The sequence below is a fragment of the Nomascus leucogenys genome, chromosome 16 (genome assembly GCF_006542625.1).
Source record: "Nomascus leucogenys isolate Asia chromosome 16, Asia_NLE_v1, whole genome shotgun sequence".
Taxonomy (NCBI): domain Eukaryota; kingdom Metazoa; phylum Chordata; class Mammalia; order Primates; family Hylobatidae; genus Nomascus; species Nomascus leucogenys.
Genome location: NC_044396.1, coordinates 39,262,606 through 39,277,479, shown reverse-complemented (window position 1 = coordinate 39,277,479; position 14,874 = coordinate 39,262,606). Strand labels below are relative to the sequence as shown.

General features: G+C 34.8%; 1 protein-coding gene across 4 annotated transcripts in view; it reads right to left on the bottom strand.

The window, feature by feature from the left end:
* SNTG1 (syntrophin gamma 1) overlaps positions 1–14,874 on the bottom strand; it is an 858,007-nt gene that overhangs the window by 322,641 nt on the left and 520,492 nt on the right. For all 4 annotated transcript variants that reach the window (XM_030795196.1, XM_030795194.1, XM_030795195.1 and 1 more), the window contains 4 exons: positions 12,916–12,972; positions 1,556–1,613; positions 680–723; positions 550–591 (listed from right to left, as the gene is read on the bottom strand). In XM_030795196.1, coding sequence (XP_030651056.1) covers positions 550–591; positions 680–723; positions 1,556–1,613; positions 12,916–12,972 — 201 coding nt within the window. The remainder of the gene's footprint in view (positions 1–549; positions 592–679; positions 724–1,555; positions 1,614–12,915; positions 12,973–14,874) is intronic.

Genomic DNA, 14,874 nt, shown 5'->3' with positions numbered 1-14,874 from the left:
CCTGTATGCCTAAAATAATCTTTAGATAACTTGTAATATCTAATATAATGCAATACTATGTAATAGTTATTTTTTGTATTATTTTTATTATTGATTGTTATTTCTTATTGTTCTTCCCCAAATATTTTCTACAGATGGTTGGTTGAATCTGCCGATGTGAAATCCCATGAATAGGGAGGGATGACTGTACCGTGTGAGATTCTACAGGCATACATGTATTGTTTATAAGCTTTTAAACATTTACAGAGATTTAGAGATATATTTCGCCTAGTAGTGTATTTAGTGGATATTGACTGGTAGGGGTAGATAGAAAAACTGGAAAAACGTAGAAAATGACTATCTTTAAGGATTCTTCAAAACACATTCCATCCTTGATAGGACTCATTAATCTATTTCTAATTAAAAAAATTAAGAGAACATTTGAAAATTTGATATCAAACTGGATAAATGTCATATCTGCCTAATGAATGAAATGACAGTCTTCAGCAATGCACTAAATTCTTAATTGCACATGGGGAAAATTATGACATTAGGAAAACGTAAACTCACCACTTCTTCATGTCTACATTTTCTCACATTAATGCCATTTATCTGCAATGAAAAGAAAAGCATAGTTTCCCATGGCATATTGTAAATTGAGTTAATGTTTTGACCACACATATAGTGATAAAATGTGTACCTGTAGAATTGCATCTCCAATAAAGAGTAGTCCTGAAAGTTCCGCTGTGAATGAAAAAGCACAATTGATAATGCATTGACTATTTTTGTTATGCAGATGAAAGGACTTTTAATTAAATAAAGATGAAATTTACAAATATAAAAATTAAATGTTTTATATGGTTAGCATCTTAAAAGATCCACAAAAAATGGAAATTCAAAACAATATGATTCAGTCTAATTACTGAAGCATATGCAGACATATTTCCATTTACTTTTACTATTGCAGACCTAACAGTTGTTAAAAATGAGCCACTCTTCTAAGGGTAGAAGACCACATTTTCTCACACACTTAAGATTATTAGGTCTCTGTGAAAAAGTTTAAGACATAGACATTCAATCCGTCAGCTATGGAATTGGCTCCAAGTTCATTTTTAAACATTACATTGTTTTACTGATTTCAGTTCTTGAGACATCTGCTTTATATCTCCATTATTTTTCCTACAGTTTCTTATGAATGGTTAGCTGAGTAAAATTGCAAATGAGAACTGAAAAACAGATACTTGAAATTGTCTTTACTAGACGGGACTTATTATCATTAGTTTTGCATCTTTGTTGGTTTAATGAAACTACTGAAAAGCTGTGTAGTCCCTAACTCACACCTGCTTTCAAGGGTTCCTATCTTTCAGCCTTGTTCCCCTTCTGTGAGAGAGAAGTCCTCCCCCACAGGAGGATAAAGGGCAAGGACCCAGGAAGCAGACTCAGCCACTAATGCCTGAAGGTGGGGAAGCTGGAGCCAGTCAATCACATTGTAATTTATGATCCTTAAATATCATCTCACACTTCAAAAACAATGCCTTAAAGAAATGGCTGGTACTCAGTTCTCTAAACATATTACCTCTTTGTTCTTTGGAGATTTTTGAAACGACAACTGGAATGTTATGTTCTGCTCCTCCCTGAAAAGAGAAAATCATATATTGTACTTTTTAATCTAAAAAAATGCCGCTTTTAGCTAAGAAACCATACAGGCTCTGAAGGGAATGTTAAGTGGATACCAGGCAGAATTTAAATAAACTAGTGGAATTTCTCCTCTAAGTAGATAGTGCTCCCATGAAAATTATCTACCTGTTTAGAATTTTGCTAAGACATCCAATAATAACAATTGGCTTTGGAAGTTTTCATTTATCAACAAATATTGATTATGTATTTAGATAGGCATTCTCTTCAATGTCTAGCAACGCTGTCCAATAGAAATTCTTATTTAGGATTCCAAACACCAGATAATTATATATTACTGTTATCCTGCTAAGTTATTCTGTGCCGGCAGCTAAGGGCTTTTGGTGGTGCAGTGATCCGTTGGGATACCAAGGAAGCAGAGAGACCTTTACCAGAACAAATGGATAAACAAAATCAGAATGCACATATGCATGAAAAACGAGGGATGCATCTGCATTTCCTTCCTTAGTATTGAATTCCTCTTTATGTGAAAGCACGTACTAAACAATTTACAGAGTAAAACATACTGCCAAGAATATTGAAGTAGTACAATTTTTATTATCTATCTATTTATTTATGTATTTATTTATTTATTTTATTTTTTAAAACGGAGACTTGCTCTGTCACCCAGGCTGGAGTGCCATGGCGCGATCTTGGCTCACTGCAACCTCCACCTCCTGGGTTCACGCCATCCTCCCGCCTCAGCCTCCTGAGTAGCTGGGACTACAGGTGCGCCACGCCCAGATAATTTTTAGTAGAGACGGGGTTTCACCATGTTAGCCAGGATAGTTTCGATCTCCTGACCTTATGATCCATCCATCTCGGCATCCCAAAGTGTTGGGATTACAGGGGTGAGTCACCGCGCCCGGCCTGCAGTAGTACTATTTTTTATTTGACGAAATGAGATATGAAAAAAGAAAGACAAGTAAGCTAAACTTATGTGAAAGAAAATAAAATGAATCCTTAAAAACTGAACAAAAATCCTGCTTCTGTATTACAGAGTTGAGAAGGTTAAAAGCAGTAGTGAAAAAAGGAAATCAGTACATAAAAGAATAAAGTGTCATATATAAAAAGAAGCATAGAACTTGTAACACAGCCCAGTTGAAAAGACAATCTGAATTCCATTGAGGTTGTTCTATCTTCAGAATATGTAAACCACCTAAGCTTTTGTTTCAAGTACAAAAAATTATTTTGGAAGAGATGTTCTTTTTTCCCTTGCATGTCTATTTTTAGCACTGAATTACCAGTATACTTAAATATAAAATAGTCAATAGTTTTTTAGAAAAGCAGGAATATTGAAATTTTTTTTCTTGGCAAGTAGAGTCCTTTCTACTTCCAGAATATTAAGAAAAAATATGATAATTAAGATAATGAAAACTGTCCTACTCACACTGAATTTCAAACCCACTGCTCCATTCCCTTTTCCTCACTATTTCACAGCAACCTAATATTCATGCACCGCACCCCTCAGCTCTGTGGGGGAAGTTACTGGCATGGGTTACAATGGCTCCCACTTGTTCTGCTTTTTGGTCTGTGTGTCCCTAACAAACACAGATTGTGTCTAAGATGACCCTGCCTCTGATCTGAGCAGAGATAATGATTTGTGGCTGACAGTGTGGTGGAAATTAAGTGCTTATTTAGCACACAGTAAACACTGAATAAAGGAGGGCTATTAGGCTAACACAGCCCATCTATTAAAATTTATGAGGAAACTCACATAGCATTAAAGTGGTAAATAAGATTAGGATTAATCCCTTCTAAGACCCTTAATATTTATGACTTAGGACTCCAAATTCCCAATCCCCTATTATCTGTTCTATTTTGTCCCATTACAGTTATCAGTGTCTAACATGCTATTTTTTCATTTTTCACACTTACTGTTTTCTTTCACCTTCCCATTCCTAACTAAAATGCACGTTTCTTCAGGGTGCAGATGTTTTTTGGTAGTTTGTTTTGTGCGTTAATGTAAACCCAGTGCCTGGAATAATGTCTGGTCTATCTTTGAAATGTTTGTTGAGTTGAATGAATGAATGAATGAATGAAGTCTAAGGCTTTTCTAGGCCTAGCATAAGGTCACTGATAGCCTCTAGAGATACTTGGAAATTAGAAAGAATGTTAAGGATGTATCCACGTTTCTTAGAAGGAAAAAGCTGGTTAACTCAAATGAATCATTAACTGATGAACTTTTAGGTAGAATTAAACAATGAAACAATCATCCAGATATTGTGATTCAGATATTTTGGGACAGGGAACAACAGTGATTTTGCTGGTCTCCTCAGTGAGGCTGTTATCAGAGTATTTTCCTTCAGCTGTTTTTGCATTTCACCCTTTTCTCTTATTCTGCTACTGAACCCAAATTTTTATTTAATGCATAGACTATTAATGCAAATTACCATGGCAGGACATTGGGAAACCTATTCTTGGCGTCCAGAGAAAAGGCTTTTGAGATAGAGTTTTTCTGAGGATTGACTCAATAATCCCATTCTTTCCTCAGCACCCAGACTTGTACAGCAATCCCCTGCTTATTTGTGTTTCACTTTCTGTGGTTTCAGTTATCCAGGGTACAGTACAATACCACCTTTTGTGAGAGAAAGGAAGCACATTCACATAACTTTTATTACAGTGTATTATTATAATTGTTCCATTTTATTATTAGTTATTGTTAAGATTTTACTATGCTAATTTATAAATTAAACTTTATCATGAATATGTACATGTAAGCAAATATGTTATATGCAGTGTAAGATTCAATACTGTGTGCAGTTTTGGGCAACTACTGGGGTCTTGGAATGCATCTCCCAAGGTTAAGGGGAGACTATTGTAACTATCTTTGAAATGCAAAATGTAACTAACATTTATTTTACCACAGTTTTTCTCTTACATGTAAAATTTATCCTGAAATTTGAATGGTTTGGATCCAAACAGGGTTTTTGGTTTTCTGTTTTTATTTTATTTTATTTTTTTGAGAGGGAGTCTTGCTCTGTTCACAGGCTGGAGTTCAATGGCACGATCTTGACTCATTGCAACCTCCACTTCCCAGTTCAGGTGATTCTCCTGTCTCAGCCTCATGAGTAGCTGGGATTACAGTCACTCACCATCATGCCCAGCTAATTTTGGTATTTTTGTAGAGATGGGCTTTCAACATGTTGGCCAGGCTGGTCTTGAACCCCTCCCTGACCTCAGGTGATCCGCCCACCTCGACCTCCCAAAATGCTGGGATTACAGGCATGAGCCACTGCACCTGGCCTGTTTTTTTTTGCTTTTAAATTAGACATTTGGATCTCTGATGCACTTTTTAAACTAATTTCTGAAAATGACTTTAGTAATTACTGAATTTTAAGACAAAACTCAGAAGATAAAATTGGAACTCAAAATCATACTGCCTTCATTACTGTAGAAAATGTGAGCAGCTCAGCTGCTACAGTTAATTAGATTTAGTGCAGGGCCTAAATGGGGAAATGTAAGGTTTTCCAGTCAATAATCAAATCATGTGGCTTGTTTAAAACAGGTGGTAGGCTTCCATGACAGTTGAATAATAATGAGAATCTTCAAACTGCCTCTCTTCCAGTGCAGATCCTGGACCTCCAACACCCTGAACCTGAAGGATGCCAGCATGCACTGTTGTCTGGCCAGGTATGCTCCTTTTTCCCTCCTAACCTGGAAACTGTTCATTTTTGAAATTTTGGCTTAAAACCCCCTCCTTTAGTGTCTCCTTACTTGAAATAATACACTTACGTAGCACTGGATCATGCCTGTGATTTACATTTATTTTGGTAACTTTGATCAAAGTCTACTTTCCTACTGGAGTGTAAATGGCCTGAGGTCCAGGCAAGGCTTTCATCACCATCTTCTCCCCAAGGCACTCCTGGCTGGGACTGTAGCTCATGACTGTGGTTTAGAGAATGCTTGAATTAACTCAGCATTGTTATCGTAGTTTATGAAGAAATACAAGATTAGGAAAAGGGAGGCAGTGTTCTAAAGCACAGCCCAGGTAATGTTTGCACATACATTGTTCAGCTTTGTAATATTCTTTTTACAAAGCATAGTGGATTTTATAGCTAGCTCTGTAGGAAGAAGGATATATAATCCCATCTAAAGCATTTTGAGAATGACTCTACACAATGGTTTTACCAGCATTACTGTGAAATACCACCAAATAAAACCTGGAATGCTTTTAGAGCATCAGGAGTCTTGCCAACTAATCTTTTCAATTCAATATTATTATTACTCCAATCAATCAATTAATCAATCAATCATATTATGGGCATGGGGGTGCAGGGAAGATGCATAGAGCTAACCAATATTTTTCCTTTTAGAGAAAGGAAACTACTTGTAAACAGAGAATAACAGTAATTAGAGTTAAGAGCTGCAATGGACAACTACAGAAGAGGCAAGTAAAGGAATATCACCTGGAGTTATACGGGCAAGTGCCATCATCCTTCTGGATGCTATCTTTATCTGCCAACATACTTCGTCTGATTTTGGCAAAAAATAATTGTCTTTCTCACATGCTATATGATTACCTTCATATGAAAGTCTAAAATAGGGAAATGGTCATTGCTCAGGGTTGAAAGAGGGGAGATAGGGGATAAAAGGGTGATGAATAAATATGAGATTTCTTCTGGAAGTGACAGAATGTTCTAAAACTGTCGTGATAGTTGCAAAGATCTGCGGATATACTAAAAACAATTTAATTCTACACTTTAAATGGGTAAATTGTATGGCATTGGAATTATACATCAATAAAGCTATTTAATAAAAAAAAAGGTATGGTCTTTGAAATGATAATTGACGAGTGGTTTCAATTCATTTTTGGGACTAATCCATAATCCTCAATTTAAGCTTTACTGCTGTCTGCCCGTTATCTCTTTTTTTTTTTTTTTTTTTTTTTTTTTTTTTTTTTTTTTTTTTTTTTTTTTTTTTGAGATAGAGTCTCTCTCTGTCGCCCAGGTTGGAGTGCAGTGGCACAATCTTGGCTCACTGCAACCTCTGCCTCCCAGGTTCAAGTAATTCTCCTGCCTCAGCCTCCAGAATAGCTGGGAATACAGGTGCGTGCCACCATGCCTGGATAATTTTTGTATTTTTAGTAGAGATGGAGTTTCACTATGTTGGCCAGGATGGTCTTAATCTCTTGACCTTGTGATCCACCCACCTCAGCTTCCCAAAATGTTGGGATTACAGGCGTGAGCCCTGTGCCCGTCCCTGTTATCTACTTTTATGATGGAAATGGACATATTCATTTTGTCTAGAGTGAAAACAAGTGAATCAGACTTGAGTAAAAATGACAGGGGAAGCAGAATGCAGAAAAATGTATGCAAGCATGTCCATGCACTTATAGCAACAGTTGTTATTTAAATATTTTTGCACAGATACCACTAATAAGTTAAAAGGCATACATTTATTACAACTAATATGTATATTTTATTTGAAAAATTTGAAACAATTAGTACTCAACCCTTTATCTTACAAAATTGCTTACTTGATCTTGGTCATTTTGATACATTTATTTAAGCTTTATTTTATTTTATTTTATTGTAATTTTTTTTGAAACAGAGACTCACTATGTCACCCAGGCTGGAATGCAGTGGCGTGATCTCAGCTCACTGCAACCTCTGCCTCCCGGTTTCAAGTGATTCTCCTGTCTCAGCCTCCTAAGTGGCTGGGACTACAGGCATGTGCCACCATGCCTGGATAATTTTTTTTTATTTTTAATAGAGATACAGTTTCACCATGTTGGTCAAGCTGGTCTCAAGCTCCTGACCTCAAATGATCTGCCCGCTTAGGCCTCCTAAAGTCCTGGGATTACAGGCATGAGCCACCGTGCCTGGCCTTATTTCAGTTTTAAATAAACCAGAAAGTAAACAGCATATAGAGGAAATGTGATCTGTGTCCCTGAGTAGAGAGTTTTGAGGTAATTTATTTCAGGTTTGATAGTTCTAAGCATAATTATTAAGAGTAAGGACTTTGTCATCGGCTTCTAGGGGGACTGAGGTCCAACTCTACTGCTTATAACAATAGATGAATTACTTAACCTCTTGACACTTAATCTCATTGTCTGTGGAAGGTATAACAATAGTTATCTACTTTGCTGGATAATAAAGGCAAATTAAACTAAATATAAAGTATTTAGCTCAGAATCTGGCACTTAATAAGTGGGGCATAAATATTAGCAATTATTTATAAATGAGAAGATGATTAAGAGTAATAATGATTATAATTATATTTTTTATTGCTGTAGTGTTAAATCTTCCAAATAGAAATCACCTTTGATTGCATACACTTATTTAATGGACATAGATAATTTATTATTTGCATAAGAAAGTTGTGTCTGTTGGAAAATACTGCATAAAATATATTTATAGTAATAACGTTTAAAACATCCTTTCCCTCAAAGGTAATTTTTTAAATGACAATGAACAGAAGTATAATTTAATAATGTGCAGCTAGATAGTATTGGATTTTAAAGGATATGAGAGATAAATAAAGCCTCACAAGGGCAAGACAATGGCTTGCTTTAACATGACTATCCCTATGGTAATTCTGATAGGAAGAATAAGGCAAAATACAATAATATTGGATCCTACAATGCAGAAATTTGGTGATTTCTGCAGATGTAGTTGAGGAAACTATTAAAGTTATTTATATAAATGCCAAGTCTCTGGATGGTCCAGCCCAGAGAATGGGCACTTGAGAGGGGAAGGAGACAAGAGTTGGTGGGGCTGGGAGAAGAACCAGGAAATGCCAGTAGAAATGGTGCTGCAAGCAGGGAAAAGCAGCCAGGCCCGAGGCCATGTGCAGGATGCCACTAGCCTGCTGAATCTGCCCACTTCAAAGGAGCAGTTTCTGCCTGAGAACAGGCAGCAGACTATGTGATTATAAGTTGAAAGTTTAGTGGTTCTTTTGTCCAGCTTTGGGGGAAGCCCAGATAGGGCTTTTTGTGGAAATTTCTGTAAAAAGTAAGTTGAAGAGCTTGATTATTATTATTATTTTTATTTTACTGATGGACAAACTAATACAAAGAAAAAAGGCACACGAGTGTGTGATTTCTGAGAGATGTTTTAATAAAAGAAAATTAAATAATAACAGGCAGGAAGAAATCTAAATCACTGTCAAAAAATACCAAAAGTTACAGCAGGAGTGAGGATGCCTCTGAAAGGCAACATCTTGGGAACATCTTGGATAAGCCAGGATGCCTGGAGGGCTGGGAGCAGGAGTGAGCAAGGTGCATAAAGCCCTAGAAGGGTTCTAATAAGAGAGGAAGGAGGAACGGCTCTCTCCTTCCAGGCTCTAAAGTAGGGATTTGCTTCACTTAAAGACAGTGCAGGGACCGGTGTAAATGTGTGTGTCATGCCTCCAAATTTCACCTCATTATATTACGGCTCAGTTACTCATTGATCCTTCTGTAGTTGCTAAACAGCAATGAAAGAATAACTGTAGAATGAGACAGGAAAGCAGAGAAAGTAGCACAGCCAGGAAGGGGCATTCTCCCCAGAGGTTAAAAAGGATTTCTTTTCACTTTAGGAGCTGAGAACAACTAGTTCATCAAAACTGGGAGATGGGGATGCGAGAGTGTCAGCCTGTGTGTGGCACCTCCCTGGTCAAGGCATCTGCTTTCCATGTGCAGCATGAGCTAAAGCTGAACATTGTGCTCATACGTCATTTCTGGCTTTACTTTTGCTTTTTTTTTTCTTATTATTTAAAATTAACATGGAGAAACAGGCAGTTTTGGTCTTTACCTATTAATGGTAAAACATTCTCGTTGTAAAACAATAGGAGTTTAGGAATCTAAAGGACAAATAAGTCCATGAAGATAAATCAGTAATTCCTAACCTAAATCTCAATGTAATCGATGTCAGAACTCTTTTTGGGTGGCTGTGTTTCAAATTGAGTGTCTAGCATTTCTGGAGACGATTTGAAGAAATGATAAGTATGACTTTCAAAGGACAGGCTCAGATTTGGTAAGAAACTCCAAAGAATATGCTTCAAAAAATTTCAAGAGAAAAATTAAGGAATAATGGAAAGAAAACTAGACAAAATTTGAAAAGAAAAAGGATTTGAACTTACTTAAGTCATATTTTTAAAATGTAAAGCTGTTTCAATATTCCTTTCATTTCTACTAAATATATATTTTTCTCTTATTCTTTGGGATTTCAGGAATTTTTGACATAGGAACCCTCCTCAATGTGGTCTGCATCGTATCTAGCGTTAGTACTTCAAGGGAAGAGTTAAAGTCCTACAATTAAGCCGTAGGGACACAAAACTGCCTCAACCTCCCAGCCACCTGCACATGTTTTGTCCCAGAAGTTTGTACAATGTCTTATATAAGGTAAAGAAGAAAAATGAAGGTAAAGGCTAACTTTTATTTTCCCACCAACTTGTACCTTACAAGGTACTCTGGCTGGAGACAGGGCTTGAGAGAGACAGCAATACTGCACACGAGCAGCAGACATCAAGGATTTGTGGACACTGGTAGCTGCAGAGACATCATGTTGCCCACAGCCCACAGCCATTGAGACATATTAACCAACAAAACAATGGACTCAAACCTACATAAGAAGCCCCACCACACTGTCCTTGTCCACTTTGTGGGGAGATGTGAGGAATTACCATGATGCATAGTGGTGACTGTGACAGGAAAGTCCCCAAGCCAAGATCTGTCAAGAGTGTAGGGCATGGCCAGCTGGCTTTGACTTCTAGCAGCACATGTTAGAGCATTTGACTGCATTCTGTCTAAAAAGAGCATTCGTTACCCTTTAACCAAGTTTTTTTTTTCTTTAAAAGAGTGTTTTTCTAAACATAAAACTAAAATACCATGTGTTCTGAGTCCAGCAGAATTCACTAGCACCTGTAAGAGTCTTAACTACATTGGTAAACGGCTTTTCAGTTGTCTAACATACCGTCTTCCTTCTGTGATCTTAAGTCGAGACCATAAAGGTTTTAATTAATAATTCTCACCACGAATCTTTCGGGTGTGTGCCGGTGAGGATTACTTAACTGAAGCAAATAAGTGTAAGATATGCGTTTATGTATTTCTATGCATACTTATATTAGTGGCTCAAATTGCTCCTGAAAACTATAAATAAATAGTTCAACATTAAAATACTAATTCTGCTTCTAGCCTAGAATGATATTTAAAAAAATGTTTATACATGTTTTTAAATTCTCAGATCTAAGGAAAATAGTGCTAACAGATAAACATAGTAGTTTACTCAATTCATATATGACAGGGAAAGAGATTTTTGTAATAACATTGCTAGTTAAAAGAAAGAATCATATTTTGATCTAAATAATCACAATAAAAGATAGTTTAAAAAATAGAAAAATGAAGTTCAGAGGTAAGTAAAAATAAAAAACCATAAAAGGAATCTCTTTAGGATGAATGAGTAATATTCTAAATAAAAGTCTTGATGTTTGTATTTCTTGTCAGAGTGTGTCAGGAACATCACACTCCGGGGACTGTTGTGGGATGGGGGGAGGGGGGAGGGACAGCATTAGGAGATATACCTAATGCTAAATGACGAGTTAATGGGTGCAGCAAAACAACATGGCACATGGATACATATGTAACAAACCTGCACATTGTGCACATGTACCCTAAAACCTGAAGTATAATAATAAAAAAAAATAAAAAAATTAAAAAAAAGAATTTTGCAGAAAGTTCTTTTTTGTTAACCCTAATATAAGATATTGATCATAGCTCAAATACCACTTTTTGGTCAATATTTGAGTGGAAAATACATACTTATTTAATTCAAAAAATATACTATTTATTATATATATAATAGTTTTGTTTGGATTTAAATAATGAAAGTATTAAAACAAAAAGATTTATTTAGAAAAATTATTGATGCTTTAAAAACTATCTAGGTTAAAATGTGGCATTTTAGTAAAAATAAGTAGCATTGTATTATTGGGTTTAAATTAAAAATACAAAAAACAACAAAAAAAGGAAAAGAACATTTCTAGGTAACACAAAATTAATGGAAGCTCTACTACCAGAAACAGAGTTAGTGCCTGGTTCAGTAAAAATGATTATTTCAGATGAAATCAGCTCTCACTATTGGATTTTATTCATGGATTTTCTAGTATCTTTAGAGGTACTTTCAAATTCTTTACAGCAATCTCAATAAACAGCCTGTCCAAAAAAAAAAAAAAAGGCAAAACCAAAAATAATCTCATTTATTGAGTGATGAAATTCTCATGGCATACGTTGCACATCCTATAATTTGTTCTGCATGCCTCCCTGGTCTTAGTTGGTGATAAGATAAAGTTTCACTTTGATAAACTGAATGTACAAAATATGTTTTAAAGCTAGTGCTCTTTATAGCAATATTCTTTTCTTATCACTGACAATACAACACTATTGCATACTGATTTCTACTCGATTCATTTTTACAAAGTCAACTAAAGCTGATGTTCACAAAATTTAGAGTTCTGCTTTCCATACATATATGACATTAGTTGTGTTGGAATTTCAGGCAATGTGTATTTGAAATATATAAATTATTTTCACCCTATATAAGTCAAATAACTAACCCAAGAATTATAAAGTTAAACTTCATTTATCTATGAAGAGATGTAGGTTTGATAAAGGCATTGCAGTCATGAGATTAACTCTTCAATATTTACATAATTTCCTATGCTTTAAAAATTTATCCTTTATTTCAATGATAATAAATTGCAGATATGGTACATCTCTAATAGTCAATAATATAAAAAATAAAGGCCTTTAAAATTTGATAATAAATTCAACACATATGTTCACTTTTAAAATAAAGCCTATGCAAAGACTTTAAGTCTATCCTATATGATTAGCACTATACAATTAAATTTACTGATTTCTTTTTTAAAAATGAAAAATAAACAAGAACATAATACAATATCTCATTTACTATTGGGCTTTATTAGTGTGAAACTTGTTATTGTTCTATTTACAGCAGATCATCATTTCCTACTCCAGTTGGTTAAAGAAAGATATGCACACGACATCATATTTAACATTTCAGAAAAACCAGATAAAGTTAACGAGTTATATTCAATCATAAGGTAAAGTTCCCATATTCTTTGCTAAACTTTCTAAATCAAATGGTAAGAGTTTGCAGGAATTCTGTGGGAACCTACCTAATTTACATCCCCATCCAAATATTAAGGAGTTTGCTATAGCCATTCTTGTCTAATTATTAATCAGCAAACATTGAAATGCACCAAAGTTCAGCTCTTATGGCATGGCCTTTGTAAGGATAGACTAGAAAGGCAAGCTACCTTTATGCTTAATCCAAATCCTCCTACTGTTTGTCTTCTGATGGTCACCGTTCTTTCCTGAAAGACAGGATTTTTAAGAATGGTTAGTGTTTCCTAATACTATACTTACACACCATTTTTTATTGTTTTTTTTTGGTTTTCTTCTGAGTTTTGCTTTTGCTCTTTAAAAAAAAAAGAGAACTCTTTTGTGCTGGGATAGAGGCTCCACATCTTGTAATAAGTAGTCCTTGACTTTTAAATCAAAGGGCTACTTGTTAAAATAAAAGGGACTAAAGCGTTATAAACTCCTAAACTCTTAAAAATAAGTTCTTCTCAATGATTATTTTGGACATATTTTGAAATCTTAACTTTTATACCTCTTCTTATTTCCACGTTACGTATTCTTGTTTTCTAAGAAATGACAAGCTTTAGGTTATATAAAAGTAACTCAGAGGCAATGGTAAATATGATCTTGGTAAACCATGGCCCTGTCTCCATCACTGCCTGGAATTTGGGAGCTAAGCTGGGAGGCTGCCGTGGCCAGCACAGAAATGATTCATGTGTGTTTTAGATTGAAAGTGAATAAACCAAGTCCAAAATAAATTAATTGCTTTTTCATAAAATGAATAAATTACACATCTAAGTAATAATGATAATTGAATTATCAACTTTAAAAATCAGTTTCTTTTTCTCTCCACAATAGAAGTAATCAATTACTGGCCTATAAAACTTCAAAATCACAAAGATGATAGCATGAGAACGAAGAGCTACGTTTAGATAAATCCTGTAATTTTCAATTTGAAAAATCAATACTGCTCTGAGTTTGGGCAGTCATCTTTACATAGTGCTTACTGTGGAGGCATGCTATAGGGCTGAACGCTTTAACTTATATCTTGCTCCATTACATCAATCTTCTTGAACCTTCCCCTATGCAGAACCATTTGAGACACTGACCCTTTTCTCCTGCATCTGGGGTAGATATTTGTTATCTGGTCCCTATATCTCTACAAATACCTTTTGCCCACGTTACCCATTTCCAAACGTAAATACTGCCCTCTTTCTTACAGATGAATTGCTTCCCTCATTCCCTTGTTCTGCAGAAACTGTGTGGAACAGATAATATCATTTTAAAAGAACTAGTGAAAATTGGAAAAATGTGTGCTTCTGGTGGCTCTTGCTAAATATTTTAAGATAGCATAAGACTCTTCATTTTGGCAAGGTTAGAAACTTCCTTTTTTAGCCAAAAGTTTGGTTTCTGTAAATAGAACAAAATAATACTTAAAGAACAAGATCGCCATATCAGAATTTGAGGTATACTATTATTGATTTATTTTGAATTTTGAAAGTAAGACTTTTTGATGAAGATGGTGCATATTTACTTAGAAATTATTATTATTACTATTGAATGCAAATGAGTAGCATTCAATAAAATAAATTTTCTTTATTTTGACAATGTGCTGAGTAATTTCATCTATTTCAAAAATACTTATGTTACTCTTATAATCTGTCATCTAATCATACTTTCAAACCAACATTAAAATTATAATTGTACAAATAAGCTTGTATGTGTATAACAATTTATGCAAAGCAACTTGAAATATAAGACAAACTGTTTGTATTAAATACTACCACAACGTCTGTTTTTATTTTTCAGCGTACTGTTTGTTGCATTACCCCAGGAATGCAACCACAAATATGGGAAGATATATTTTAGAATTTATATTGCAAAACCTACACATATAAACATGGCTGCAAATACAAAAGCAAAAAGGAAGATTAAACATGTGCATTACAGGGACACAAAATCTATTAATAATTTAAAATAAACTATGTATTAGAAATGTCTTTTTATTGAAAAGGAGAAGTGCAATCTGTCGAATAATTAATTTTTATTATTTCTCATTAAATGGTTCATTAAAGGGAAGTTGAATATTGCAAACAATATTGGAATTGAAGTTAGAGAATGTGCCAATGATGCTA